General features: G+C 53.3%; 11 protein-coding genes across 12 annotated transcripts; 3 read left to right on the forward strand and 8 right to left on the reverse strand.

Moving 5' to 3' along the window:
- Positions 1 to 356: 356 nt before the first annotated feature.
- Positions 357 to 1,318, reverse strand: PV07_11742 (uncharacterized protein; the record flags this gene model as incomplete). Its single annotated transcript, XM_016399207.1, has 3 exons — positions 357 to 897; positions 999 to 1,016; positions 1,092 to 1,318. 3 exons carry the CDS (start codon positions 1,316 to 1,318, stop codon positions 357 to 359), a joined length of 786 nt encoding a protein of 261 aa, XP_016243769.1.
- Positions 1,239 to 2,655, forward strand: PV07_11743 (uncharacterized protein). The gene is made up of 2 exons (XM_016399208.1): positions 1,239 to 1,541; positions 1,594 to 2,655. The coding sequence occupies exons 1-2, from the start codon at positions 1,477 to 1,479 to the stop codon at positions 2,447 to 2,449; spliced, it is 921 nt and encodes a 306-aa protein (XP_016243770.1). The 5' UTR covers positions 1,239 to 1,476; the 3' UTR covers positions 2,450 to 2,655.
- On the reverse strand, positions 2,292 to 3,787 carry PV07_11744 (uncharacterized protein). The gene has a single exon (XM_016399209.1). The coding sequence runs from the start codon at positions 3,583 to 3,585 to the stop codon at positions 3,262 to 3,264; it is 324 nt and encodes a 107-aa protein (XP_016243771.1). The 5' UTR covers positions 3,586 to 3,787; the 3' UTR covers positions 2,292 to 3,261.
- Positions 3,788 to 4,933: 1,146 nt separating this feature from the next.
- On the reverse strand, positions 4,934 to 11,384 carry PV07_11745 (uncharacterized protein). Its single transcript, XM_016399210.1, has 11 exons — positions 10,916 to 11,384; positions 9,498 to 10,859; positions 9,223 to 9,445; positions 9,048 to 9,173; positions 8,283 to 8,990; positions 7,641 to 8,228; positions 7,246 to 7,590; positions 7,147 to 7,183; positions 6,990 to 7,079; positions 6,473 to 6,928; positions 4,934 to 6,420 (listed from the first exon to the last, which is right to left on the reverse strand). Exons 1-11 carry the CDS (start codon positions 11,082 to 11,084, stop codon positions 5,035 to 5,037), a joined length of 5,490 nt encoding a protein of 1,829 aa, XP_016243772.1. The 5' UTR covers positions 11,085 to 11,384; the 3' UTR covers positions 4,934 to 5,034.
- A 296-nt stretch (positions 11,385 to 11,680) lies between these two features.
- PV07_11746 (uncharacterized protein) lies at positions 11,681 to 13,082 on the forward strand. Its single transcript, XM_016399211.1, has 2 exons — positions 11,681 to 12,261; positions 12,315 to 13,082. The coding sequence occupies exons 1-2, from the start codon at positions 11,844 to 11,846 to the stop codon at positions 12,566 to 12,568; spliced, it is 672 nt and encodes a 223-aa protein (XP_016243773.1). The 5' UTR covers positions 11,681 to 11,843; the 3' UTR covers positions 12,569 to 13,082.
- PV07_11747 (uncharacterized protein) lies at positions 12,819 to 13,226 on the reverse strand (the record flags this gene model as incomplete). The annotated part of the gene is made up of 1 exon (XM_016399212.1): positions 12,819 to 13,226. One exon carries the CDS (start codon positions 13,224 to 13,226, stop codon positions 12,819 to 12,821), a length of 408 nt encoding a protein of 135 aa, XP_016243774.1.
- Positions 13,227 to 13,875: 649 nt separating this feature from the next.
- PV07_11748 lies at positions 13,876 to 15,934 on the reverse strand. 2 transcript variants are annotated; one of them, XM_016399214.1, is made up of 2 exons: positions 15,805 to 15,934; positions 13,876 to 15,506 (listed from the first exon to the last, which is right to left on the reverse strand). In XM_016399214.1, the coding sequence occupies exon 2, from the start codon at positions 15,416 to 15,418 to the stop codon at positions 14,492 to 14,494; it is 927 nt and encodes a 308-aa protein (XP_016243776.1). In that variant the 5' UTR covers positions 15,419 to 15,506; positions 15,805 to 15,934; the 3' UTR covers positions 13,876 to 14,491. The 2 variants fall into 2 exon arrangements, with proteins under 2 accessions (XP_016243776.1, XP_016243775.1); XM_016399213.1 differs by having other exon boundaries at positions 13,876 to 15,533.
- Positions 15,935 to 16,075: 141 nt separating this feature from the next.
- On the reverse strand, positions 16,076 to 18,749 carry PV07_11749 (uncharacterized protein). The gene is made up of 5 exons (XM_016399215.1): positions 18,302 to 18,749; positions 18,170 to 18,238; positions 17,879 to 18,116; positions 16,361 to 17,826; positions 16,076 to 16,309 (listed from the first exon to the last, which is right to left on the reverse strand). Exons 1-5 carry the CDS (start codon positions 18,336 to 18,338, stop codon positions 16,212 to 16,214), a joined length of 1,908 nt encoding a protein of 635 aa, XP_016243777.1. The 5' UTR covers positions 18,339 to 18,749; the 3' UTR covers positions 16,076 to 16,211.
- A 1,527-nt stretch (positions 18,750 to 20,276) lies between these two features.
- PV07_11750 (uncharacterized protein) lies at positions 20,277 to 21,539 on the reverse strand. Its single transcript, XM_016399216.1, has one exon. It carries the CDS (start codon positions 21,478 to 21,480, stop codon positions 20,443 to 20,445), a length of 1,038 nt encoding a protein of 345 aa, XP_016243778.1. The 5' UTR covers positions 21,481 to 21,539; the 3' UTR covers positions 20,277 to 20,442.
- A 1,262-nt stretch (positions 21,540 to 22,801) lies between these two features.
- Positions 22,802 to 25,464, forward strand: PV07_11751 (uncharacterized protein). The gene is made up of 4 exons (XM_016399217.1): positions 22,802 to 23,568; positions 23,632 to 23,927; positions 23,982 to 24,106; positions 24,165 to 25,464. The coding sequence occupies exons 1-4, from the start codon at positions 23,160 to 23,162 to the stop codon at positions 25,225 to 25,227; spliced, it is 1,893 nt and encodes a 630-aa protein (XP_016243779.1). The 5' UTR covers positions 22,802 to 23,159; the 3' UTR covers positions 25,228 to 25,464.
- Positions 25,323 to 26,955, reverse strand: PV07_11752 (uncharacterized protein). Its single transcript, XM_016399218.1, has 3 exons — positions 26,824 to 26,955; positions 26,354 to 26,499; positions 25,323 to 25,995 (listed from the first exon to the last, which is right to left on the reverse strand). Exons 1-3 carry the CDS (start codon positions 26,897 to 26,899, stop codon positions 25,639 to 25,641), a joined length of 579 nt encoding a protein of 192 aa, XP_016243780.1. The 5' UTR covers positions 26,900 to 26,955; the 3' UTR covers positions 25,323 to 25,638.
- Positions 26,956 to 26,976: the final 21 nt, after the last annotated feature.

The following is a 26,976-nucleotide window of genomic DNA, read 5'->3' on the forward strand; positions in this document are numbered from 1 at the left end:
AAAAGGCTTTCGCACAAGTTGGGTGGACTTGCTTTAGCCCATTGTATCTCTCTGCCAGAACCAGCTTCCACATTTGACCATGCGGAATCCATCTTGCTCTTTGGGTATCGTCGACGTTGTAGGTCGTGGATCAAGGCTCGGGGATATTTCACAGCCCCGCGACTTCAGATCTCGCGGCGGCGGAACTTGTTGAGTCAGCCCAAGGAGGAATGATGCAGTGTGCTCTCTTAGGGACCCTTTCCCGCGAAAGCTATGTTAACGTGGGACAAGGCTGGGCGCAACCTATCCCACTGTGGAATGCCGTAGTTGTTGGGCTTCTCCTCCAACGTAGTGGCAAGATCGGAACCCCTGAGGTGTTATCGCCTCGTCAACCATTGCCCTAAGCTCCTGTCCCATGCTTCTATCCTGATAGGCATCTCCATCTGCCAAAAAGGGTTCTTGCATACATAGTCCGCGTATCTCTCATAGATGCCCTTCATGAGCACATCTGTATTGGGCATGCTCGGGTCAGTGAACAACAAGAACTTGGTTCCGCTCAGCGTCTGGAAGACCGTGAGCCGGAAGAACGAGGATTCGAGGGACTCGATGCCCGACGGGGCCACGGTCGGGTCGGGATATGTCCAGTTCTTCCCTGATGGAGTTGTGGCTGAGGACGTCACAGGCAACTTGGGCGTGAGGGAGCGCGTAATTGCGTGGACGCCGTGGAATGTGCCGGCCAGGACCAGGTAATCGTTCGTCGTGAGCGTAGAGGTTCCTGGCAGTCCCAGGGTGCCTACTGTCTGGGTTTGGCTTTGGCCCGTGAGGTTCCCGGCCGCGGTGCCCGGGGAGGTAGTTGGGAAAGTGCGGTGGTAGATGAGCGAACCGGCTTTGGAGATGATGAGGAGCGCGAAGACGGGCCTAGGTGCAAGGGGAGGATGAGTTTGTCAAATCTCTATACGCCTGAGCAGCATTGTAGATGGCGAGGCCACAGGGAGATTTCCCGTGAGACGGGCACTTACATCGTGGCTTGTGATGGGCTAGACGAGCAACTGTGAAGACAGATCTGCTCAAGGGTGTATCATCTCCGTCGTCGCCATCGCCAACCCAATTACTACCTCAGGTACCAGCGGGTGCCAGTTACAGAGTCAGTCAATTGCATGTGAGTGTGTGCAACATTCTTGGGGTCTGGAGGGCACCTCAAGAACTCCGCATAGAGGACGCCAAGGTTGCTCAGAGGGTCTTCCCGCTGATTGACGCGTTTGCGTCTGCGCCTGCGCCTGGCATCAGCCTTGTGGTTCCGCCAGCAGTAGTAGTGAACTGAAGCTTCTTTGACCACCATCATCGCAACTTCTCCCAGCAACGCCCTCTTTTCGAAGTCGTGACAAGCTGCTCTGACTCAAACTCAAGTGGCTCTCTCGTCATCTCTTTGAATTGACCAAGAACCCTTGATACACCTGTGGAAGTCCCATCAGTCCACACTTCCACAACACCGCCATCATGGTGCTCGAAGCCACTATGATTGTTGTTGACAACAGCGAAGCCAGCAGGAATGGCGACTATCTGTATGTGACGACCTGGATACTATGGAACGATTAGCTACTAACACTCCGTCAGACCCAACCGATTCTCAGCACAAACCGAAGCCGTCTCACTCATTTTCAACGCAAAGACATCCTCAAATCCCGAATCCGCCGTCGGTATCATGTCCATGGCTGGAACAGGCCCCAAGGTCCTCACAACCCCGACCAACAACTTCGGCGCCATCCTGGCAGGCCTACATGAAACCAAGATCAAGGGCCACATAAGGTTAGGCACGGCTATTAGTGTGGCGATGCTGGCCCTCCATCACAGAGCAAACAAATCTCAACGCCAACGGATCGTTGTCTTGATATGTAGCGAGCTGGATTCGAAATTCGGGGACAAGAACGACACAGAGAAAGAACTGATCAAGTTGGCAAAGAAATGCAAGAAGAACAACGTCTCGGTCGACTTTGTGGCCTTTGGCGATGCTATTGAATCGAGTACGAAATCAATACTGGAGAAATTTGTGGAAGCCGTGGGTGGCTCGTCGGGAGAAGGAAATTACCTCGCCGTCATCCCTCCTGGGCCGGGTTTGCTTAGCGACAGCCTCATCACCACGCCTATAGTCAGTATGGGTGGGGACACGGGAGCCGGAGCTGGTGGCATGGAAGGCATCGAGACTGGTGGCGGAGCTGGTCGATTCGATGAATTCGGCATTGATGCATCGGCAGATCCAGAACTTGCCATGGCCCTGCGGATGAGTATGGAAGAAGAGCAGCATCGTTTGGACAGGGAGAGAAGAGCACGCGAGGAGGAAGAGAGACGGAATGCGGATAGGATGGAGACCATCACCGAAGAAGGGCAGGGTCAGCAGCAGGCGGCAAACGGAGAAAGCCAGGACGGCACGGCGTCAAAGCAGCCACGGGTAGAGGATGATAAGCAGGAGTGATGATGGGTGGCTTGTATTTGTATCAAAGGGAGAGGGAATAAACCAAGCAAAATCTGCGGTCTGCTTGACCGATCGAAGAAGATTCCACTGAGCGTAGCATGCTATCTGGAGAGAGGTGTCTCACTTTCTCCAGTATCCTGTCAATTTCAGAAGAGATTTCTTCACAATTCTTGGTATCCTCTGTTGGCCCAACATTGCTCCAAACCTCAAAACAATATCCTTCCCTTCCAAGATTGAACATCTCGCGATCTCGAACCGGTCTTGCCGTTCTCTCGCGTCGACGATCGTGAACTCATCCAGACAGATAGTCACGCGTAGGTACGCGAGCGCCATTCACTCCATTGAGCACCATGATGAGGCGGAAAGGGGGGCTGCTGCTGCAGCTGCTGCTGCATAGAGAGCCGATGTTTACCTCCGCTGTGCCTTTCTCCCCCGAAGTGATGGTGATGTGATGGGCCCCGTCGCACGTACACTGCTGCACCGCACCTCCCACGACGTCGTGAGAGGTCTAAAGCAGGGTCCCAAATGCTCCGTCTCGCCCGGTCGATGGATGGCCAGATTCAGGCGTAAATGTATGCATGCATGCTGCCTTGAAGCGAAGCCAGGCTCCATGCGGCGCCGCAGGTGTTTCGTGGCCAGTACTCCCGTATATATCCACCGTTGCCAGATGGAGTCGCGTCGTGTCGTGTCGCGGTGTCTCTCCGTCGGCATGGACGTGGGAGTGGGTGTGGGTATGTGTGTATACCTCTCCCTCTGCGCGTGCTTGCGCACCCGAGTGAGTGCGTCAGTGTGCGTATGTGTGTGTACATATATCACCTCGCCCCTCCACCCGCGCCCATGATCCTCTCCTCGCGACTCCTCACGATCCGCGCCTTGTCCCCCGGCAACGGCTTGAGCTCGTCATTCGGATCGACCGCCACCTGCGCCCCGGCGCCTGCGTCGCCGCCGCTGGTGGTGGTGGTTGCGGCTGTCCCATCCGGGCCCGCGGCGCCGTTCTTGTTGTTGCGGAACAGACCCTCCGGATCCTCGCCCGTCTTGAGATACCGGGCATACGCGAGGCGGCGGAGGTATGCCTCTTCAAAAGCCGCGATGTCTTCGTTGGTGATGGTCAGCGCGGTCGGTTTGCGGCGGAGCATGGCTGGTGGTGCTGGTGGTGGTGGTCTTCTAGGCTCTCGGTGCGGTGGGTATTTGTGATGTCGGGGTATGGATGAACGGGAGGGAGGATCAGTTGATCTCTTAAACTTGATAGTGCGTCGCCTGCGACAGATAAGGCTTTTGATATGAGTAGTTAGATGGTGTGGAGTTGATTGATCGAGGTCTGCCGACTTTACTTTTGAACAGTGGATTTTGTTTACTACTGCACATGTATGGCTTGATTTACACTCACCCCCACTCCCTCTCCCAGCCACTACGAGTAATAATAGTGGCCCCTGGTCTACTCCGTATTCGTAATCCCCACTACTCCGCATCGTGATACATCTTCAGCCTCACAACGCGTTGTCTCTGTTGTCCATCCATGTGAACAAATTGCCCCTCCCTGGTTTGCGGCGAGACCAGACCCCTCCCTGTCAAGAGACCGCCAGTCAGTGCACTTTCGGACTAGTCTATTGTGAAAAGCAGATCGAGTTCCCGTGTCGTACATTACCCCGCCCCGCGTCTTCCTCTTCTCGCCCTTTTTCCTTTCTGCAGTCATATAGAGACTCTTCCCTGCACGGGGCGGATGCTCACCGTCCCTCCCCACGAGAATGGTGAGATCACGCCATATGGCGAGGTTGCCAGCGAGGAGTCATTCCGAAGAGCAGCCGAATAGGACCAGATATTTGCACTGGACTTGCGTAAGGGCTCTTGTCGCAAAGAAGGATTGCCATTGCAGTGCACGCGAGTATACGGGGCTGATCGATGGGTGGGTCAGTGCAATCCAGACTGTGCGGACAGAGAGAACAGGACGGATGCCACAACAGCATCCCCTGGATGTAAATCATGCCAGTGGCCTCGATGGGCAGGCTGCATCAAACGGCCAGTTCTGCCTGGTCTCAGCCTGGCCGACGGATGTCCGTGGACATTTAGGCCGAGACGAGTGTAGTTCTGTGTACGTCTCCCTTACCATTTTGGAAGTATGAGGATGGCCGCTCAACCCTCTCCTCCTAGTGTCATTGTGGGAATGGTCCGATGACCGAATCAATCAAACCCCAATGCTCGGCTTGCGGCCACAGGCCCTGCGCCCACTGTCAGAGGGATTGATGCATAAAGGAACGCCTATGTGCAGCTGAATGCTATTTCCTAGGAAGAATATTCAATACATCGAGAGTGTTTGAAAGCGTATGCGATGTAAAGCCTTACGCCCCCCTTTTCACTTTGCTGTACGCCATGCCGACTTCAAGCCTCGGAGCTTCCCTTTGAATGCCACGTAGAACGTTGGCAATCCCAGGATGAGCAGAGACAGCATCCAAAAGAGCCATCTTTTAGGGAAAAGATGGACCAAAGTCGGCATAATTAATTGATTTAATACTATTACCTGGGACATCCACAAGCATTTTACCCAACTAACCAACCAAGGCCGATGATCTCCAACAAGTCCCAGCGTGCTACTTCGCCGTCTCGCTCACACCGTTCTGCTGAATGGGCTCAATTTCATTGTTCACTGCCTCGACATCGGATTCTTGCCGCCTCCTCCGGAACATGCGTGCGAGGGCCTTTCTCCGCGCGCGCGGTTCGCGAGGCTTTTCGTCTTCATCATCGCTCTCGCTGAAATCGGAGACACTCTCGATCGCGTGGTGGTACTTCTGCCTGCGCTCTTTCAGCTCGGTCTTTCTGTCTTCCAGCTCTTGCTTGTGCGCCTGCTGGATTTCGTGAAACGTCTTCCCTTCGCCCAAATACCTCGAGATGCCCTTGATGCGTGGCTTGTGCATAAAGTGCTTGAGTCTTTCCTGTTGCCATTTCTCTCTGGCCTTCTCCGCCCCACGCCTCCGGGCTTCCTTCTCGTTGGAGACTTCTGCGGAGGACTTGCCGGCTTTCTCTTTGGCTCTGACCGCCTTCTGAGGGTCTACCGATTGCACGACGGACTCCGGAGCTTTGAGCTGAGCCTGATGCCTCTGGCGTTTCCGTGGATACTGAGGTAGATCGAGGAACACGAGCTTGATCAAGTCGTATAGGTTGAGTGCCAGGAAGCCGAAGACCCATGTGAAGGCGAAAAGAGGAAACAGAAGGGTGCCCAGCAAGAGCTTGCCGACCCTGGCTTTATGGTCTTTCATCCTGACCACTTTCCAGGCGACCAGGACACGGCGGGAGGGATAGCGCACAAACCAATCAGCAAACTTCTGCCCAACCTTGCGCCACTGGCTTTCCGAGTGCTCCGTGAAGCCAGCCTCATCTGGCAGATCGAAAACCCATATTTTCCACGCCGCAATTGCCCGCATAAAGGTCCCAGCGTTGAGGACAAACGCAATGGTTGCAACCAGTGCAATGATTGCAGCCGTCACAAATGAGACCGCGGTACTGTGTGAGGGAGCTCCGCCCATACTAAAGATGCTTGACGCGAAACTGAGAGGCAAGAAAACGACGGTGGCGTAGGTGAAAATCCGCACGTCGTCCGCAGATCGGTTTGACACTCTTGCTTCTTTGAGTTGCAAGTCGTCAAGAAGCCACTCTCGAAGTTGTTTGATGTGGTCCAATCTTGCTTCGATTTGATTCTTCAAATGGGCCATGTTTTGGACATTGGCTTGGGCTCGGCGACGCCAAATCGAGATCTCACTGGCATAGGCAGCCTCGTCGTCACGAGTCCAGCGAGGCTGAACCTCGCGTGCATTTGCTCGGTCGTCCCACTTGTCGGCAACATTTCGGACCGCTTCAAGATTCTCAAGAACATGGCGGAGAAACTTGACCGTTTCTCCATATCGGGAGTAGGTGGTCTTGTTGGCTTCGAAGGTCTCCCGGAACGTGTCATAGGAAGTGGCAGTGTACCGTCCATTGCGCTGTTGCCAGGTCAGTCTCGAAATCACAATATGTTCAATGGACATTACCCACATCCTCACCGAGAATACCGGAAATGACTCTCAATATGTTTTGCGTCTCTTCACATATAATTCTGGTCGCTCTCTCAAACCACCTGGCTTCCAAAATCTTTCGCTGGCTGTGTTGGGTGTCCTTGTTCCCTTCCCCAGTGGGCCTCATCAACTTGAAAGAGTCCACATCAGCGAACCATCGATCTTGATTGTCACATTGCGGCAAATACAAGGCAACGTAACAAGTCCAATATCGGTCATATAGGTCGCCATCAAAACGGAATCCAATTGCGCATTTCTCAATGAGTTTTGTCTCATCGCCCGGAAGCCGAAATGGCTTGCCCGAGAATATAGTCCGGCTGGGTGGAATTCGCTCGTCATCGGAATCGTCATCGGCAGCAGGAACCGACAAGTCCGTCATAACTCTGTAGAATCCTAGGTGCAGTTCGGTGATCCAAGAATTGAAGGTCTTGTGTGTCTGCGATATCATCAACGTTAGGGACAACTTTCCTCAAAGGGAGTATAGAAATTGTTCATACATCTTCGCGATGAAAAACGTCCCGAGTCTGGTGGCGAGCCAGGAAAGTCGCCATCGAGTATTGTTCTCTCTCAGGGACAGAAAGATAGAGCTTGTTTAAGCTGTCAGCGAAGAAGCAAACAGTTCGCTCTCGGTGAGCAGAAAATCAGGGGCTGTACCGCTAATGAGAACCTTGGTCCACAGTTGTATACGTATCTGTGGAACATCTGTCAGTTTACATCCTCGGGTTCAGAGCAATGTGTAGAATTACAACTCACATTAGTCTCTTCTTCACATCGTTCTTAGTCCTCTGCTTCCATATGTGCTCCAGAAGTTCCCATGCATTAGGAATTTCCTCCAGAATCTGTGATTGGCGCTTGCCGGTCCTGATCACATCAACTAAACTTCCAAGCCGCTCATCGTCAGCATCTGCAAAAAATTGGTCGTTATTGCGGCTGTATAATTGAATGACTTCGTTGAACACGACGTAGGGGAAGTTCCCTTCCTTAGGATCGAAGTCCTCTAACACTTTCAGTGCCGATTGCACTGTTTCTTGGGTGTATTTGGAAACACCACGTTCCCCCTTGGGACCACCCGTCACGCGATCCTCTTTCGTAAAATACCTGTGGTCGTCAGTGAGATGTTGTGCTTCGGCATCAAATCGATACAGTACCATGGATCGTCGAACAACCATTCCGGTTCGCACTTCTCTGCCAGATCAACCACGTTGGCCTTGTCAACACTCGCAATGTTGTACAAGCCGGCTTTCGTTCTTGATCTGATGGCTTTGTAATCCTTTTTCCAGAGCTTCTCATCGAATGTGATGCCGTCTTTGGCACCGCCAGGCGGATTGGAAATTTCCCTAGGGAAAAATCCAAGCAGGTCTCCATAAGTCATCCTGAACAAATAATAGGGTACCCCGAAAACAGCGCTTGGAAAGTTCCGGGGTCTACTTTGAGGCTTCTTGTCTTTTGGATCCACCTCTTCGGCCATCAGCCCGTTGCTCAAGACGCACCCCAGCAGGATCTTTTGACACGTAGAGGCCATTGTTGCTGGATCTTTCGACGTATCGAGAGAGACTTTGCTATCTGAAGCCAGAATAAGGGCCAAGACGTATCGGAGAGGCTTCCTCCAAAACCGCTCGAGCTGAAACTGTTGTGCCTCGACCGCTCTCGACCACTCGTCAAGCCGCTGTGAAGGATTCTCGGAATCAAAGAAACCGAGATCGAACTTGGGACAGAGTACCATGGCCTCAGCGTACCTGAGAGAAATCAGTTGAACTGGAAGAGGGAGAGAAGAATTGATTCAACTGTACCAGTTCCATCTCGGCCGCTCCTTAGCACAGCGTTTGATGGCAAGGATTCTCTTCTTGTCATACTTCAGTACTTCCACGACCGGAGCCGGATCAGGTGCTGGGTTTTTGACCTCGACAGATTGAATTATGGCCTCGACAGAGCTTCTCTCGATGTCGAAAGAAAAGCGTTCCAGTATCTTTCCCCGAAAAGCAGAAGGATCTAGCTCTTTCATGAGATCCGTATCTTCCAACCTGTCGAGAAGCTCTTTTGTCGTAGCTTGGAGCGACGTCGCAGCAGCCACGCCGTCGGCACCTCTTCGGGAATCTACGTTGTCCGTCTTCATTTCGTTGATGATGTTGAAGACGGTCTGAAGAGTTTGCCAATGTTGAACGGAATCACACAAGTCGTAGTTTGGAATTGTTACTTCCTCATCCCGTCGATAATTGGGATCCCACCACGACAGTTGGATGGTCTCTCGGACTGATTCCCAGAGGCCAGAATTTTTGTTCCGGGTCTCCTGAAGTGCCTTGAGCCAAGGCAAAAGTCGTCTATTGAGCGTGGTAAGAACAAATGGTCGACTGTCGGGGAACTCCACGAAGAAATCAAGCAGTTTCTGAAAGTTCATGGCGCTGTGGAGATGGTCGTCCTCAGTGGACGTTTTGGCGCCTAGAGCCTTGTAGGTGCTGGTCCATAATCCACTCTTCGTCTTCTGGGCGACTTCGAAGCACCTGAACGCCACAATTAGAACATTGAAGGGTATTCTCAAGCTGGAGGATGAAGGTTACCATTCCAGATGACCTTTGCAGAGTTTCTCAATGTTTGAGTGTAGCGAGCGCCTCAACGAGTCATCAATGATGCCATCTTGACTCATGAGCAACCGATGCATACAGCCAAGGAAACGGAACTGATAGCTGGTGAACTTGATTAGAACCGGTGTGTGGCATTAGAGACGGTCCTTACAGAGCGGCAGCGGGCTTCATGGACACATCATGCAGTCCACCGGTACAGAAGAAGTAGGCACAATCTGCGTCTCTTTTCCAAGGGACCGCAATGGGCACCACTGATAGAATGTGTTGCAGGTATCGACGAAAAAGGAAATCGGTTGGCTGGTCCGGAAGACCTTTGATCCATCTGCCAGGGCATTGGAGCCGCAGATATTCGTGGGCATCAACGTACCCACAAGCTTTCAGAATTAGCAATCCCCGGGATAAGAGCTTCTTCACGACGAGGCTCACCTGGACGAGTCTTTGGATCGGCCCTCAGCTTCGTGAACTTCGCTGCTATTAGCTCTCCCATTTCATCCTTGTATTTTTGGGTCTTATCCCCCCACATAACATCCCAGAATACATCGGCATCCATAATGTCCCGATATGACCACCTTGCTTTCCATTCAAGACCAAACAGACGATGAGAGAAGAGACTCTCGCCTCCAAGATTCTGGAAGGGCACCTGAGATTTGATGAGAGGCTCGCCTTCTTGAGCAGAGGGTGGCTGATCCTCTGTAGGCTTTGGTACCGTCGTATCGAGAGAATCCGACGCGCTATCATGTGCATCTTTCTGTGCAGGAGCTGGCGGGGTTTCGGGCACCCACTCTTCCAAAATCTTGTTGGCTTGCTCAGTGTCGTCCTTGCCCATAGCTTCATTGTAGGCTTTCCAGAATGATTTTTCTTGGTGGCGTTGTGATGTATAGAAATTATCACTTAACGGGCGCATAATTTTCAGCTCATATATCTGGTCTCTTGTCCACCGTTCACAATTAAAATCATAGACAGCTGTCAGCTCTCGTCGCCCACCCGATTCAATCTCAGTGGGCAGGAGGTGGAAAAGGGCACTTGGAAGCCCCTTCTCCTGACCCTTTTCTCCCCCATGGTGAGAAATATCAACCTTTGGCTCACTGCTGCCGGTCCCGAGTAGATCTGTCGAAGTGAGGGGTATAAGACGTACCGGACGGCCGCGATCGGTATATAAAGCAGCGCCGAAACTGGCATGGCCACCCGGATTGCCACAGAGCACGATGCAGGTATTACCTGAGGTCAAGGTTCCTCCTTTGAATTTGGTGGCGCTTCGATACTGTAGATCATAGTCTCGGGGGGCATCCAGCGCAAAACCCATGTCAAACACCAGGTCAACTGTGGCGTTAACGTTGCCTTTATTAGAAAGCACGCATTGATGCACAATTTTCTTATCCACCACGGCAAACACCATTTCGACTTCGATCCCTTCTGTGGTGTATGAGAGCTTCGGCCATCTGTCATGGATGTATGAAACAGGGCGGAAATCTTCCTTCGCAACGGCTGATCGGTCATTCAGACGCAGTCCGATGCCCGGACACGAACCTTGTATTATGTGGTCAAAATCGACAGTGTCCGAGTTGGGCCGGACTTGTATCACTCCATGTGGTCCAAAATCCAGCATGCGCCGCACTTGAATCAGCTCTCCAAACTCGCTAATATAGCCGACGGTGCCCTGGCCATCCCCAAAAGCGATGTCCGTCCTTATAGCAGGCTTTAAGTCTTGCGGTGGCTGGAGGACGCATTCATGTCCTAGGTGGCACTGTCTCGTAGAAGTCGTTGAAGAGGATGTGCTTGAGGCTGAGCCTGGAAACGCGCATCTCGATGAGCAATTGGGCGAGCGTTCAAGAATCGCGACAAACCTTGAGGCTCCCTTCCACTGTTTTGTACTGTGGTAACAAGCGGCTTCGCGAAGTCACCGTAGAAGTCCAGAGAAGATTTACGGCATCTGGGAATGATGAACTTGGTAGAGGAAGGAGTCGCCTGGAGGGTATCCTGCGCCGTGTCTCGATTGTCGCTGTCGCCAGCCATGTTCCTGGCGACGCCGACATTGAGGTATCGTTGATAGCGACAGATGGACGGGAAAAGGTCGAAGGGACCCCATCTCGACGACTTTCAGCTCAAGAGCATCGACCTGCAGTAGTAAGGCTGGCCCCATTGAACCTCAAGCGTGAGGTGGGCTATTGAGGGGAAGGGAAACCTGGTCGCCAATCGCTAAACTTTTGGTTCGCCGCCACAAGATCAGCGTGAGAAGGAAGGCCACGTCGACAGCTGCATCCCTACTCGATACTCCGTGCTCGCAGACGTTCGAATTCCACGACAGACTTGTGCTTGAAGCCGGGGAGAATGAACATGCACAGTGTATTGGGTACTCGTAGTTCTGGAGGAACAACGGGACGATATGGCTTGTCACGATCCGTGCCGAGTCGCCCAGCAATTTGCTTGGTACTCCACTCACCCCTAACGACCCTCCAGTGCCCTCCCTAAGACGGCGCCCAGCGTGGCAACTGGGGCCCTTCGTGTTGCGCGGCCAGGTACGCCAGCTGCCTAATGGGCCGGGCGCCTGATGGGGTCTGCGCCCTCCCACCGAAAGAAACTGCAGTCAACCATCCTCATCGACAAACACATCTGCCTGCGCGTCATCAGGTAGGTAGGTTCGTTAGGATTTCATGAGTTCTGGGGCCTAGTCTTCCAGAGTATTTCAACCATATACATTCCCCAATATGAGCCAGGATTGGAGAGGTTATCTTGAGAATCCCAAAGCCTTACCGTGCCTGAGGGATTGTTGAAATGGCTTATCAGAAGCAGTCTATCAGTCCCGTCTCAAGCTCCGACCTGCCATTCCTCTCCGACCTTGTTCACACCTGCAAACTTGCTCTCCCCATCAACCGTCTCTTGTTCAAAGACTGGCCCAACGATGCAGCCCAGAAACCACTCTATGCAGCTGCTGTCGAATCAGCGTTTAAGGGTGAATCGGTCGATTGCCTGAAATCCGTTGACCAGCAACCTGGAGATATTCTCGGATATCTTGCTTTGACCAGGAAACGGCCCCATACTGGGAGTACGGAGACTCAGCCGCCTTCTGGTAAAGGTATTGGAAGTGAGAAGCAGCAGGATATACCCGAATTTTTCAATTCCGAGGTCCTCTCGGCTGTCTCAAACGCGGTGTCTGAGATTGCCAAGGGAACGGAAGGATTCGATCATTTCGGTACGCTATCTCGTCCTGAATGGATTCTGTCCAGACTGATCCAGAGGAATTAGAGCTCTCATATATCTGCGTCAAGCCTTCAGCCCGTCGACATGGAATAGGATCGCAATTGGTCAATGTCTGCCTCGAAAGGGCGAGGACCGAGGGTATTCCCCTTGTGGTGTGCTCGGAGCCAGCGGCGCATGAATTTTTCCTCAATCTAGGCTTCAGGGATACCACACATGTGGACATTGATCTGACAAAGTGGGCTCCAACACACAGTGGGTTTGGCAATTTCAGGCTGTCTGGAATGTTTTGGACTCCGTGACCTCAGCTCAGGCCATTGACATCGACCAGCGCCTAGGGAGAGTAGCACGAGTGCGAGACTCCATCCACTTACGTTCAGCTTTGTATTGATGCCGTTCTTGATGAACTTCCATTGTGATATGTTCCGGCTACAGATACGAGGAAGAGAGCACAAAGCATGTCCGTTGCCAGACCTTTCTCTGCACCCTCGGTTTCCGTTGGCGCTCTGGACAGAAGTCGCATGCGGTCTGTACCCAAGGCGGAGCATCACCTCACAGCGAATGGCCTGAAGTTCTCCCGGGCTGGCCACCTAACACAGCCTGAATGAAGGGAAGGAAACCCCCGGGCCCAGAAGTAGCCTCCTTCAAATGTACAGAGGTATCCCCGCTGAGGGTGATGATTTCCTTGACAATCTCCAACCGGTGCTCAAGCTCCAAGCCCGCGCCGACGAAGACATGCTGAATTGTGCGGGCCTCTCTAGAGGCCTGGTCGAAGGCGCTTCGCAAATCATCGACGGTGGTTCCGGCGTAGACGCGTAGATCAGGGCGGGAGGAGGGGGACGGGGACGGGGAGGTTTCCTCGTTGGCACTTCCTTGAAGGAGCTGAGATCGAGTCTCATCGAGGACGCTACCTTTGCGGGCGAGGAGGAGGATCGTCAAGGTCTCGCGGGTGGTCGACATGGTCGTCAGCCTTGTTCTTTGAACCCCGTATCTCTCAAATGCTCGATGAAGCTCTTCGTCCAATTTGATATACGACGAATCATGCCCTTTGAATCGAGTTTGGTCGTCGCGTCAACTTTATACTCCTGTGCATCGCGGCGCCCATGCGCGAACGGTGCCATCACCTCTCTGTGTAGAGTTCTCGACGAGGCTCGCAGCACCGGGGAGGGGTTGTCGGCACGATCTGATCTCCTCCTCCCTGCCCGCTTAATAAGCCGCTCATCGGGTTAGGGACTCTCTGGGCCCGACTCGGAGGCAGGAAGAACCAGAACTCAAGCAAAGCCCTTTAACATACCTAGATACCTACTGTACCCTCCCAGTTCCTGCAAGGCCTCCCTCCGGACTTCATCGAAGCTCAAGCCGGAGCCGGGTCGGGTGATATCTTCTGGGACGCTGATGCTTGGTCTCGGTGCTAGGGGGCGAGAGATACAACAATCGTGCACGCCAGGATCTCGGACGAGCTCACAATATTCGCCCGTAGATGCGTGTCGACGACAATCAAGGCCCGAACGATGGGCTCGGCATCCTGAAATGGAGGTGGAAAGGGGGGTTGATATTGACCTCCATGTAGGTGAGGCCTCTATACCCAGCGTCCTGAAGATTTGGGGTTCGGAAAGTTCATAACTCATGTTCATTGGGGAATTCTTGATACATGCTGCAATATTTCATTGGGATATCCGAGTCTCTCCCAAAAGACCCAACGACGGTTCAGCTTTTTGTCGCTTTCGCCTTGCTCCTCCTTTGCGCCCAGAGCGCTCTCTGTGCGGCTCTGTATTGAGTGTTGTCCATCGTCTCCACCCGTTTGAGCCGTGCCGAGCACAATTATGACAGCCTGTTCGTCGACCAGTCCGCTCCCAACACATGCTGCCGCCGCTTGATGTCTTTTTCCCCTGGCCCGAGTCACCTAGGATTGTCAAAATTCACAAGGAAAGCTGAAATGAGAAGACCAGCCGGCAGCGCCCTTCAGCATAGCCCTGTGACAACATCGACGTTCCCCAATAAACGTGGATGGGGACCAGCATTTGTTCGTCTCTGACGTCCATTGGAGTCGGACGCGACCGAGGAAGCCATTACCAAGTCGGCTTCGTCTCTCCTCTTCTCCCAAGATCGGCTTTCCTTCATGGAACCATTCAAGCGTCGTCCAAGATATCTTGGTCCCAAGAGCCGTAATATACCCACGCATACCTCGCGAAGAACCAGTAGTACACAATTGCTGTTTAGGCCCCTCAGGAAAACTTCCACCGGTTGCCACAATTAAGACACTCGCAGAATGTCGTCATCGGTTCGTCAGCGCTGCGCGTCTGCGCCTGCGAGTAGCTGACCTTCTTCTGATGACACTTTCCGCACTCGAGAGACGTACTCACGGACTTCTCTTCCTGCGCCACCATGGCATTGTTCATGTTCTCCTTTGCAATCTTGAGGTCCTCCTCTCTTTGTTGGCGGGATTTCATCTCTTCGTGTGACATGGTGACAAATCGTTTTGCCGTAACCTCCCCCGATAAAATGCGAACTCGCAGTCCCGGATTGGATTTATTCTTGAGATTCTGGTACAGAGAGCGGATTTTGTCCTTGTACACGGCTGAAGCCGAGGATCCTTTGGCGTCAGGGAGATTGAGGGCGGCGGATTCGATTTGCTTGGCTAGGTCGAGGATCTGTTTCATGGGAATTTCAGAACCCAGGCATAGACCATCGTAGATCAGCCCAATACAGTTGTTCCGTGCCGTGTCGGACGTCAGCTCGTCGCGAGGCACTTTGTCCGTTTTCCAGTTGCGCTTATCAGGCGCAACTCCGGGGCTGGACGCCTTCGGAGTGGGTGTGGCGTGCTTTTGAGGGACCGGTGAATTCGTTCCGTTCGATCTGGCTCCGTTGGCGGTGGGTGTAGATGCGCCGCTTGCCAACTTTTGCTCGTTGACCACGTGTCGCCAGCGAGATATTATCTCCGCCGCGAGTTGGGTGACTTGAGGGTCCACGTTAGGTACGCCCTTCACCTTATTGACAATCTTGCCTATTCCCGTCGCACGCAATAGTTCTTCACTGGGTCGGACATTTGCTTTCAAATCGCGCAGGATGGTCAAGATGTTCGCGGATGGCTCCTTCGCGGCGATGGCTTTCTGGAGTGCGGATCCCTTGGAGAGGATCTCCCGACGGTCCATCTTGAAGGGGAAGAGAATGCGGCTCGGACGGAGAGATCAAATCAGGCGCGAAAGGGTGACCACGGGTGGCAAAAGGGTTGCCGAGAATCTGGACGTTGTCAGCGGCGACGTTTGCCTGTTTAGTTGATCGTGATTAGCAGGTCGGGCTGAAGTGACCGTGGTATGAACAATGAACATGACAAGCGGAACGCGGAGTCGGAGTGCGGAAGACTGCCAGTGGCCATGACACCCAAGGCGCTGCGCGCGTAGGCTTCTGGACTTGCAGGAAGTCCCATCTGCCCGTTTCCTCACTTGAGCTTGTCTCTTTGGGTGCGCGAAGGGTTGGGCATCGTTCAAAAGGTGGGGATGTTGGACAAGAGGCGTGAGTACGATCAGGCAGTCCTTACCTGAATCAATATCTCGCTGCGACCTTTCCGCAGGCTATCCCACAGTCCACGGTCCTGGATGAATCCTCTGGTATGGCTGCCAACGGGACGGAAGCTGGCTCAAGAGGAAAGAAGTCGCATAAGGCTTTCCAGGCGGGAGTTGTTACGAGCAAAATAACGGCTTTGAAGATGGAGTCAAATGACCGTCATTAGAAATAGGAATCTCCACATTCGGATGTCTCATCACTCTTGCTACAACGACAGGCATGCGACGTCACAAAGAGCATTCAGACAAGATTTCCGCAAGGGCAGCTTGATTTATTTTTATCTCAGGACATACAGATGCTATAGCTGCTCATGATACAAGGGTCAACTCCATGCTGTCTTCCCAAAAGATATACTTCCCAAGGGGAAGCTGATCACGCGACCTAATACTCCAGTCGAACTTCCTGACCCTTGACGCGGCCAATGACAATGTCGGCAGCATATTTCGGAATCACTTCATCGTCGTGCAGCATCTCGAATTCTGCATCCATGTTAGCCAACTTGACCGGTAAACTTCATCTTGCAGACTCACCTTCTGTAGCATCTTTGCCCATGTGGCTGAACAATGCTTGGGGACCACCTGGATGCTCATCAAGCCAGTTGGTGACGTCCATCACGACACCCTTGACAGCGATCCACAGATCATCTTTCTTATTATGTTTGGCAACCTCTTCCAGAGTGTACTCTTTATCCGGGACCTTGAAGTTGCTGATATCGTTGACATCTTTCTTCTTGGCTGGATCTTGGCTCTTGTCGCCGTCCATCACCGGCGCGGCACTCTTCTGGGCTTGCTGCGAGATTGTCTGGGCTCCCGCTGAGGACCCTGAGGAAGCACCACTTCCCCATTCAACCGAGATCTTCCCTGGAGTGCTGGGATCAATGTGTAACGAGATTTGACCTAGACGCTGAGAAGCCCCGGTGACACCTCCTTGGGTGGTAAGCTTGTGGAACAGGTATTGAGACGCAGATGCCCCAGCAACACGGCCGTAGACCACACAGCCCAAGAGCGACGAACCACCGAGCCGGTTAGCTCCGTGAACACCGCCAGCAAGTTCACCGCAGGCGAAGAGGGCTTCGAAGGGTTTGTGTTCCTTGTTGAGCACTTGGGCCTTGTCGTTGATCTCCATGCCACCCATAGTGAAGTGCAAGACGGGCTCCATCAATGCAACGTGGAAAGTGTCATTGATGTCCATTGGCATGTTGTGGAAGTATTTCTTTCCCCAAGGATCCTTCTTTTCGCCCTTGGCAATAGCGTTGTACTCTTTGAACTGCTTTTCCAGGGCAGCCTCACCGCAGCCGATCTCCTTGGCCAGCTCCTTGCCGGTCATCTTCTTCATCAAACCACGGCCAGAATAGTGTCGGGTGTGAAAATCGAGGACATTTGAAGCCTTGGAGTTGAGAACCAGGCGGATGGGCCATTTTCCTTTCTCCTTCTCCTCCCACATCTTGCCGGAAACGTAATCACGGTGGCCGAGATCGTCACAGAATCGTTGGCCATCGCTGTTGAGAAGAACACCACCTTCGCCTCGAAGGGCTTCAGCAGCCAAGAACTTCCACTTGGAGTTGGGATCCTTGGGGTCTACCAGGCCGGTAGGATGCACTTGAACCTTGTCCATATCAATGTCATTTGCGCCAATTGCCATCAACATCTTGTGCCCGTCACCAGTAGCGTGTGTACCATTGGTTGATGACAGATTAAACGTGTCTGGTCTGTGCTTCTTGAGAAGAGAAGTCTCTGTGAAGTCCGCAGCGTATCCACCAGTAGCCAGAACGACTACACCGTCTGCAGAGTGCGTCTCACCGCCATATTCGTAGGTAACACCGGTGATCAGGTTGCCCTCTGTGTTTAGAGATGTGACTTTGGCCTTCTTGATGACCTGAACTCTCTCGGGTTCGGATTCGCAGAGTTCCTCCAATCTCTGCATCAGGGCATAGGTGATGGCCATACCGGGGAATTTTGCATCATGTCCTCGGTGCGTTCGGGGGAAAGAGTGACCGCTGTACCCTGGATTAGATTTGGGTCTCTCGGAGGTTTGAAATTCTCACATACCCCAATCGAGAAACAAGAGTAAGGTCGAGGTTGAAGACATCCTGAAGCCATTCAACAGCCGCAGCGGATTGGTATGTGAGAACTCGAATCAGATCTGGTCTGGCCTTGTCACGGGCCGACTTGAGTGTATCCTCGTAGAATTGTTTGACACTATCTTGAATGCCGAGATCGACCTGGGTTCGGGTGAGGGCGCCGTTGATACCAGAGGTGGCCTTCGTGGAGTTGCCACCAAAGAAGTCTGCGCGTGCATCAGCGATTGTGGATTGGTACCGAAATGTCTGCTCAACTTACTGTTCTTGTCCAAAACAAGGACGTTACCTCCGTTCAGGTAGACGGTATGAGCGGCACTGAGACCGGACACTGGAGTTTCCAAGAGTTAGCTCATCAATTGCCTCGGATTCCAAAAGAGGAGGGCTTCCTTACGGCCTCCGCCAACAACAATGACACGAGGAGGGGTCATTTCGGACAGACGCGGATTTGGTTCGAAAACGAGGTAAGATGGGTGGGAGGAGGTTGTCGAGGTAAAGGATTGGGAGAAAGAAGAATGATGAGTTTTTGAAGCTCGAGACGAGATCGATCACCTGCGCGGCCAGTAACGGGGCTTCGAGGCAAAGGATTGTGGTTGACGACACTGGGCAACCAAGGAGGTCGACAATTCACTGAAATGAACCTCGGCTTCCCGGTGACCTGCCACTGCCTGCCAAATATGTTCCAGCTGGTTGGTGCCCACAATTCAGCCCTGGTACTAACTAGCACTCGCACTCCGTACTCAGTGTCGGCCCACTCGACGATTTACGATTTTGCACCCACAGCTTCTCAAAGACCGGAGGATGATTGATTGTTCTCCTGAGGGCAGTGAACCTGGCTTTTGTATCTTCTGGGGTGCAGAAAAGCTTGTCAAGCAGTGGCCGACTTCCAGCGGACTAGATCTCGACCTATCCGGGGTAAATTTCCTTTCTCAGACACAACGGAGCGTGCGAGGCTCGCAGTTCTCACCTATACTGCGTCCAGTCAAGCAGTCTAGCAGGGTGTTGGGCGCCCCTAAGCCCCTATAGGAGTTGCTCCAGGCTCTAGGCTGCCCCCGCACAAGCCTTCTCCAAGCCGAGCCTGCGGACTTCACATGCTTCGGTCTCTGCCTCCGCGGTCTTCCAGCGTGGCCCGACCCCCCGAGGGTTCCATACGCTTGATTCACACGTTCACGCTCAGCCAGCAACCAGTCCGAGGCATGTGAAAAATACCTTGCGGTAAGGATTCAAGAGCAGGATTACAGGCTCTCAGGTGATGCGAAGCAGGATCAGCATGTCACATGGCTTTCCTTTTCAATCGAATCAAATGATCATGCAAATACACGAGAAACAAATTGAGGCAAGTCATATTGGGTATCATTAAAATCCACATATCAGGCATGTCCTCTGTCCAGCACCCATTTGCTCTAGACTCCGTACATCTTACATGACCAGCCATAACTTTATCCTTCCATGTGAATAACCACTAGTTAGTGTTCATATATATTCTTCTCATAAATCATTAGTCCGTGCACGAAGGGTTTGGGGACATCCAAAACATTGACGAGACGCCGACGTTCGGTATCCGAGGGTTGAGAATCCTGGTAATGCGTTCCCTCTATGACCATTGACCAGCTGTCGCTTCACCCACTGAGCGCTAGGAGGTTTGACAGAACCGGGCACGCCTCAAGGCCCGCCTCAAGTGTCCAAGGACAGTGGACTGTCGACGACGGTGCGTTCCGTCAGAGATTGATTCGATCAGCAAGCCCACTTCGATATGTCGGAGGCCTTTCTCAGGAACCTGGGGGATTTTTGCCTTGGCAATTGTTTTTGAAGCAGGACCACGTGGCTAGAAGTCCGTGAGGTGTAAGATATATATCTGCGCGTTCCCTGCTCATCATCGTTTTCTTGCTTCTCCATCACTCCTCGTCTGCGGTCCGGCAGTCGAACTCGTCGAGTATCTTGACAACAGGGAGACCGTCGAAGTTGGTGATCGCAGACTGGATCCTGAGGATAATGACCCGCTCAAGGGTTGAGCATTCGACCCCTGTCTGTTTTCGTGCTTTGGTTCTTTGTAGAACATGGTAAATCGGAGGGTTTGGTACCTCATGTTTGCCAGGAACAGCCCTTGTGTGAAGAAAGACAAAGGATGAAGGTAAACAGAAACGAAGGGGTTGAAAGAGTGACTTGGAACGTTGGAACACGAAAGACCAAGGGAGAACTGTGGATGTATTCTACAACCCCTCAGCTTGCCGAACGATCGGCCGGCTGTTGAAATATGTATATTACATTGGGTCGAGTTCCCGCGGGCCAAAGGTGACGGAGACTCTCATGATGACGCTCTGCGATTTGCGGAGGACGACTCTTGAAATGAGGACAAGAGGGAGGCTAGGAAAAAGTCGGGGCTGGGCTCGGAACTGCGACTTCGTGACGAGGCCTCCCGAAGTACCATTGTCACGTGAGAAGATAAATCACGTGAGCAGCCTGTGACTATTACCTTTCCTCCAAACCCGCGAACACCACTTCCTCCCTCCCCTTACATCCTCCACTCCAGCTCACTCAGGCCCAACCCTTTGTTGCGTCACGGACCGTGTCCTCCAAGCTCGCCCACCCTGGCTTTCCAAATCGTCTCACAATTTCCTCCGCCCTTCCGTTTGAAATTTTGCTCAGATCCCTGCCGAGATTGGGCATATCATCCATGAACTTGTGTTCAGGGTACAACTTCCTGTATATGGCCAGAATGTCATTCCAATTGAAAGGGTACGCGAACGCGAACAGGCGCTCTCCTTGGACATCCGGACAAATCAAGGCGCCAACGTGAACGCGGGCATTGTCTTGGACGTTCACATAGTACTGCGGCGGGTTGAATGCGAGTTTCTCTTGGCCCTTGAACTCGTTCCAGAGTGCCTTGAGCCAGCCGACTGTGCTTGGCGCCCCTTGATGCTCAGGTGAGAGCACTGGACCCATGTTGCAGTTTGGGAGGACTGTGTTCAAGACAAACCCAGGCTTTTCCTCTTTCATGAACTTCCAAGCAGCCTGCTCGCCCTGTGTCTTACTAGCCGAGTACACATCCAGCTTTCTCTGTTCGCCTTCGTAGGGAGGAGGAGCCCAGGCTGCTTTTACAGCTTCGTCGTTCCAGGTCGATTCATCTGCGCTGAACTCGACATTCGGCTTTGGACTGATGGCAGCAGTGGAGGACGAAGTCAGCACAAAGCGCTTGACTGAGGGCTCACTGGCCGCAGCTTTGAGCGCGTTCAGAGTACCGTTGACCACGATTGGGATGCCTTCATTTGGATCGTACGACACCATGACTGGTGTTGCTGTGTGGATGAATCCGGAGGCGCCTTTTACTGCTTCGTCGAAAGCTCCATCCTTGGCCATTTCCGGCACTTCAATCAGCTCTAACTTGCCGGGGCCATATTTGTTGCCAAAATAGTCAATTAACCATGCAGACTTGTGGGAGTTGCGGACAGTTCCCCTGACGCGATAGCCGGCCAACAGAAGCTGATCGACAACATGGCTTGCAATAAACCCATTCGCTCCACTCACCACGACGAGACTCCCGGTCGGAATGGCGCGTTCTGTTATAGAAGCCATTTGTTTTGAAGACAAAATGAATCTTTTCCACCACCTGGGGTTGTTTTCGTACTCACGGGAGGTCTGAATGACTATGTTGAGACGAAGCTTGACCAGTTGAATGCAGACAACCTTTATACGTCCTTTCTGCTCATTTCCGAGTAAACCTTACAAGCATTGATAAGGCATGACGTCGCGTCACGATGCATCTTGCTTATTCACGGAACGTTCGAATTGGAAGCTGCTGAGTGAAGAGGTCAAGGTGTCAAGGCTTTGCGTGGTGTTCGAGTTGAGTCCATAACTCTCGGACACTACGAATGCCAGAACACAACGACAGCCAATTAGAGACGAGAGAAGTTTAACCCAGACTGGTTACTCTAGTGAGGCACATTGTTTCCTTGTTGACAGGGTTTTGCAGCCTCAAGATGTCCCTGGCGGGATTTGTGTCAAAGGCCCGATCAAGCGGTTTCTTCCCAGTCGAGCGGCTCTCCCTGGTCCGTATCTTACTTGATTGGAGTTCCATTGGGCCACTAGACAGGTTTCCCTTGGGCTGTGAGAGATAGGTGACGCCTTATAGTTTCCTAGGGCTCAGTGAAGGCTGCTTTTACAGGCCGCAACAGCAGCGTGCGATCTGTCTAGATTCAGATGCCCACAGGAACGTTTTGTCCATGGTCGATCTCAATTCTGTGTTCATCATACCGCTGTTGTCGGCGCCCCTTCGATAGCGCCTGCCCAATCCGGGTAGGGCTGAGGGCTGAGCGACTCACGATGCAGGGAGCCTGACCTGGCCAGGCATCGATGCTCATCAGCGGTCAAGAGGGGGAAAGCCAGTGTTACATTGACTGTGAATTGAAGCCGGACCTGGGGATGCCTTAGCCATGAGGCGGAACGAGAATGTTTGAATGCCAGGCATTAACAATCAAACAGAGCAGTGTCCAGGTGCTCAGCCCCGCCACTGTACCGAGTATACCTTGGGAGAGCGATCTCTGCCTTTGCCGCTGTGATCCCTGCAGTCCAACAACGGTTGATGTAACGGCCTCGACCTGAGCCCTAGGGTATTGGGTGGCAAGTCTCCCACTATCAAGATGGTGACCGCCCCATGGTTCTCGCACAAGGCTGGACAGCTGGACATTCGGATTTAGAACGGAAATGCAAAACCATTACAAAGGAATCTTCCGGCGGATCCACGCGACCTGCGTTCAATCGCTTCGGTAGAGGCGAGTACATCATAGGCTGGCCCGATCTCGGGCAAAAAGCCTTGCATCCTCCAAGCCACCAAGGCCTAGCGAGGCCCATCCTCGGGTCGCTTTGAACAGGCACGGATCGGCAGGATTGGAGGTCACAATATCTCGTCGTCCACCTCCAGGAAGGCCGTCTCGAACTCACTATTCCAAGGAAGCATGAGTGGAAGTGGCTAGAATCGCGCCTGTTCCATCACCAACGGTCCTCGTGCCTCAGCTGTCTCTAATTTTGCGCAAGCTGAGTCATCAGCCGTACAAAAGGTTTTAAATACCTGTTTGGCGTGGGCTTGAACATGTTGTAGGGGGGCAAATCTTCCAGGCAAAGCCGGCGTGCTTCTGTGGCTCTGATGGCAAGGGAAAGGGAGGCTCATATATCAATTGGACAGACACAACACTCCACACCTAACTTCATTACACTTCACGTCCGCCATCATTCCTCTCGAAGGTGATCAATTGCATATGCCTGAACAGTCCAAGAAGAGAAATACTTCAGCAAACGTTCCGGAGCACGTCTTTATAGACCAAGGTCCGGAGTCGTTTCGCAGAGACAAATCCAAGTTGGTATCCAGTCAAGCACGGCGATTTCAAAGCGCAGGGAAACGCCAACAGCAAAGACTCTCAGCAAAGCAAGATGCTGGATATGCTCGGAGCTTGGTTGGCTGGAGGTCAACGTCATCCACGCCCTCAGCCGAAAATCAGGGAAGGACATCATCACTGAAAAGCACGACGCCTGACGAACAATCAACCGAGCCAGGCGAGTCGGACGAGACACAGATGAGCCTGGCCCTCCAGACTGGACTGCGAACGGATCCTTTCAGCGCCTTTCCGGGGTCCAATACGAAGGAAGTGATGTTCATGGTCGACTATCGTGAGTAGACAATCAACGACCAACTGGCTTTCGATCCAGGGACCACGTTGACAACGACTTTAGATATCCATGTGTGGGCTCCTCACAAAGCTGGCAATTTCGACCATCTGATGGGTTACAACACACAACTCGACCTATGCTGGCCGCTTGCGCTCCAAGATACCATGCTGTTTGACGCGACTGTAGCCGTTAGCCAAACGGCATGTGTCCTGGCTCAGGGCAATAGTCCATCGGAAGACCCGCTGATGCTGTATCATCGTGGCCTCGCAATGACGAGGTTGCGACGAAGAGTATCTTCCGGCGACAACGGGCCCGACGAAGCTGTCATCTTTACGATCGGCCGCATGATTAGCATTGCTGTAAGCTTTGACTGCATTCTCTTCAAGGCTAAGACACCAGCTCATATCTGACAGTACATGTCGAGCGAGGCAGAGGCCTTCGTCGCCCATTTCGAAGCCTTCCAAAACATCGCACAGCGGTACATCGACGACCACCCAAATAGTGCCGTTGCTCGAGTGGTCCAGAACCGGTTAGAAAGGTAAGTGTATCGCCTCTTCATGCGTTCCCGGGCTTTGGAAACGATTGACACTGCGCAGCTGGAAAGCCCTGCACGGCTACCGGAATCGAAAGATTCTCCTTCGCGACCAGAGCAACCCATCAGAACCAACGAGCAGCGAGTCGCAGTCCAGACGAAGCACTCCGCCGAAACGCCATATGCGCGCCCAATCCCCAACGTTGCTCTCTGGGCTCGATCTTTCAGTTGACCTTGCCGCCTCGCTGAATTCCATGAACCGATTGTTAGATCGACTGCAGACATTTCAAAGCCTTACGGTGCAGAGTAAACGGGCCCTGGATCTTATCGAACAGTGCCGCCAGTTCGGCCAGATTCTGAAAGGGTGCGACAACCTCAGTCCAACAGAGCTGCAGCTATGCTGTGCGCTCGTCGCCTTTTGTCTACAACTCTACCGTCACCATATCGGCGGTGGTCTCGAGACACCGGCAGAGCAGCGCCATGCCTCTGAGCGGTTTGACTTCTTGCCAGCCCTGTCGGACATTGCCAGCACATTCATCAACAAGCAGCTGGAAGGCTTCTCCGAGTCCGCCGAGCAGAGGATGTGCCTGACGTGGTCGGCCATCGTGCTGGGGAGTTTCCTGCTCCGACACCCGGACAACCGACTTCGCACCAAAGGCCATATCGTCCATGTGAACCTCGGCCTCCACCTCGGCAAGGGTCTGTTCGGCGGGCGGCCTTGGCCTTCCGGCAGTCCCTCTCTCCTCGCCGACGAGGACAGTGGCTGGACCGACATCGAATCCGCCCTCAGCGGGCCCGCAAAAATGGGCAGTCTCTGGCACCCAGACCTTGCGCGGCAATGGCGCCGGGACTGGCAAGGGTCTGTCAAAAGGCAGAGACGGTGGGAACAGCAGGGTGTCTGGATGCTGGGGGCACCGAAGAGATTACCTGCGCCAGAGGGCGGGAGGAGTCCCGGTGGTAAGGGCAAAGGGGTCGCGGGGAAGACGACGACGGCGACGACGGCGACGACAAAGAGGACCGCGCACACGCCGTTTCCTGTGCTATCGCTGGATCTGAACGGTGAGGTCGATGTTATCGAGTATCTTGTCTTGAGGGAAGCGAGGGACTCGCTGCCCAGAGTCGAATAATCGCGCACAGCAGGGGGAGAGGGAAGCCCACAGCCAAGTCGCTTGTACATTATTATACGTCGGGATGGTTAATGAGCACGGGGAATTCGAGTATGGCCTTTGAGGAGTGAACCTTTCGGGTGACCACCGACTAACTATTCTCTAACTCCCTCTCGATGGTGCCTTGATATCACTGCAGTGACCAGGCCACTCGATACGATATGATATGACTTGTCCCAAGCCCCTTTGTATAGGACAGACTAGCTCACGTCCTGATTCTCCCTGCTCGAGTTCCCTCCCACTTCCCCCCAAACGCCATTTCCAAGCCCGAGGCACGACATTCCTCAGCTTTCGTCCATGACTCCCGCCCTCCCCTTCTCTCCGTGCCCATACCCCTCCACTCCCCCTTTTCGGGGCGATTTTGTTCTCCACCTACATCTCGCCGCACTGCACGATCCTGACGTCCAGGACGGGCCTCTCGCCCTGGCCCCTGCCCCCGGGCCCCGCGGTCCTCGTGTTCTCAATCATGCGCACGACCTTGAGGCTCTCCTCGTCGGCGACCTGGCCGAAGACGACGTGCTTGTTGTCCAGCCAGGGGGCGGGCGCGCAGGTGATGAAGAACTGGCACCCGTTGGTGTTGGGCCCGGAGTTGGCCATCGAGAGCATGCCGGGCCGCGTGTGCTTGATGGCGAAGGACTCGTCGGCGAAGGCCGCGTTGTTGTAGATGCTCGTGCTGCCCGTGCCGTCCGAGTGCAGGAAGTCGCCGCCTTGGATCATGAAGTTCTTGATCTGTGTTGGGTTGGGCAAAGTGGTCAGTGGGGTGTTTTGCGAATGTGCTTGAATGAGTATAGAAGCGGTGACATGGCAGAGGAAAGGGAGCGAGAGACTATGTATCGCGGGGAGGAAAGGCTCGTGTGGCACAAGAGAGGTCCCGTCCTGGGACTGGCGTTCATGTCGATACATCCATAGTCCCCATCATTCTCTTCTTGACTTCATCCCGCCGGGCACAACGACCGACGTCACCTTGTCTACTTTCCCACAGTTCTTCCCGGCCTTCACGTCCTCTCTCTCACACGCATCGCAGAGTCTTAAAGAAAGACGGCCTCAAAGAACGAAACTGAAGAGCGAACGGTAGCAGTAGACTTACCACGCGGTGGAACTTGCTGCCTTTGTACCCCATCGGCTTGGCGCCCATCCCTTTGTGCTCCCCCGTGCAGAACTGGCGGAAGTTCTCGGCCGTCTTGGGCACCGTGTTGGAGAAGAGGTGCATCTTGATGCGCCCTAGTGGTTCGCCTGGGTGGTAACGCATCGAGTTAGAGCGGAGAGTATACTGATAGGGGGATTTGCAGGGAAGAGAAGCGATGGTGTTAAAGGGAACCATGATCGCAGGACTGCTTCCAATCACGATGACGACGCCGACGAGAGGGTGTCTCTCTCACGGACAAGAGGAACGGGGAGACAGGCTCTGCAGCACATCCCCATCTCGCGCATCGTCTCAGCCCTGGCCCTATCCCTTGCAATCTGGTCTGTAGAGTGTCTCTTGAAATTTTCCCCTCCGACGCCAAAATAAAAAGTGATCGGTACATTTGGAGAAAAGAGGGAAGTGAAAGAACTTACCGCCGATCTGGACGTCGAAAAACACAATCGGCTCGCCCTCGCCCGGCTTGGGGACGGGGATCTGGTCCGTCGCCATGTCGGACTGTGTCGTGGGTGTGCGGTAGCGAACGTGGAGGGAAAGGAATTGTCGAGGGAAGCAGAGTCGGTCGTTGT

The sequence above is a fragment of the Cladophialophora immunda genome (assembly GCF_000835495.1).
Source record: "Cladophialophora immunda strain CBS 83496 unplaced genomic scaffold supercont1.7, whole genome shotgun sequence".
In the NCBI taxonomy this organism is placed as follows: Eukaryota; Fungi; Ascomycota; class Eurotiomycetes; order Chaetothyriales; family Herpotrichiellaceae; genus Cladophialophora; species Cladophialophora immunda.

Excerpts from the sequence above, each read along its gene's own strand:
- PV07_11743 (XM_016399208.1), top strand. The coding sequence starts at position 1,477 with ATGGTGCTCGAAGCCACTATGATTGTTGTTGACAACAGCGAAGCCAGC. Across the intron at positions 1,542-1,593 it reads AGCAGGAATGGCGACTATCT|ACCCAACCGATTCTCAGCAC; the intron begins GTATGTGACGAC and ends ACACTCCGTCAG.
- PV07_11744 (XM_016399209.1), bottom strand. The coding sequence starts at position 3,585 with ATGCTCCGCCGCAAACCGACCGCGCTGACCATCACCAACGAAGACATC.
- PV07_11745 (XM_016399210.1), bottom strand. The coding sequence starts at position 11,084 with ATGGCTGGCGACAGCGACAATCGAGACACGGCGCAGGATACCCTCCAG. Across the intron at positions 10,860-10,915 it reads CAGTGGAAGGGAGCCTCAAG|GCTCAGCCTCAAGCACATCC; the intron begins GTTTGTCGCGAT and ends GCGCGTTTCCAG. Across the intron at positions 9,446-9,497 it reads CGATCCAAAGACTCGTCCAG|CTTGTGGGTACGTTGATGCC; the intron begins GTGAGCCTCGTC and ends TAATTCTGAAAG.
- PV07_11746 (XM_016399211.1), top strand. The coding sequence starts at position 11,844 with ATGGCTTATCAGAAGCAGTCTATCAGTCCCGTCTCAAGCTCCGACCTG. Across the intron at positions 12,262-12,314 it reads GGAAGGATTCGATCATTTCG|AGCTCTCATATATCTGCGTC; the intron begins GTACGCTATCTC and ends CAGAGGAATTAG.
- PV07_11748 (XM_016399214.1), bottom strand. The coding sequence starts at position 15,418 with ATGGACCGTCGGGAGATCCTCTCCAAGGGATCCGCACTCCAGAAAGCC.
- PV07_11749 (XM_016399215.1), bottom strand. The coding sequence starts at position 18,338 with ATGACCCCTCCTCGTGTCATTGTTGTTGGCGGAGGCC. Across the intron at positions 17,827-17,878 it reads ACTCTTGTTTCTCGATTGGG|CGGTCACTCTTTCCCCCGAA; the intron begins GTATGTGAGAAT and ends TCCAGGGTACAG. Across the intron at positions 16,310-16,360 it reads GGGCAAAGATGCTACAGAAG|AATTCGAGATGCTGCACGAC; the intron begins GTGAGTCTGCAA and ends ACATGGATGCAG.
- PV07_11750 (XM_016399216.1), bottom strand. The coding sequence starts at position 21,480 with ATGGCTTCTATAACAGAACGCGCCATTCCGACCGGGAGTCTCGTCGTG.
- PV07_11751 (XM_016399217.1), top strand. The coding sequence starts at position 23,160 with ATGCCTGAACAGTCCAAGAAGAGAAATACTTCAGCAAACGTTCCGGAG. Across the intron at positions 23,928-23,981 it reads GCCGCATGATTAGCATTGCT|TACATGTCGAGCGAGGCAGA; the intron begins GTAAGCTTTGAC and ends CATATCTGACAG. Across the intron at positions 24,107-24,164 it reads GTCCAGAACCGGTTAGAAAG|CTGGAAAGCCCTGCACGGCT; the intron begins GTAAGTGTATCG and ends GACACTGCGCAG.
- PV07_11752 (XM_016399218.1), bottom strand. The coding sequence starts at position 26,899 with ATGGCGACGGACCAGATCCCCGTCCCCAAGCCGGGCGAGGGCGAGCCG. Across the intron at positions 26,500-26,823 it reads TTTCGACGTCCAGATCGGCG|GCGAACCACTAGGGCGCATC; the intron begins GTAAGTTCTTTC and ends GTTACCACCCAG. Across the intron at positions 25,996-26,353 it reads GCAGCAAGTTCCACCGCGTG|ATCAAGAACTTCATGATCCA; the intron begins GTAAGTCTACTG and ends AACCCAACACAG.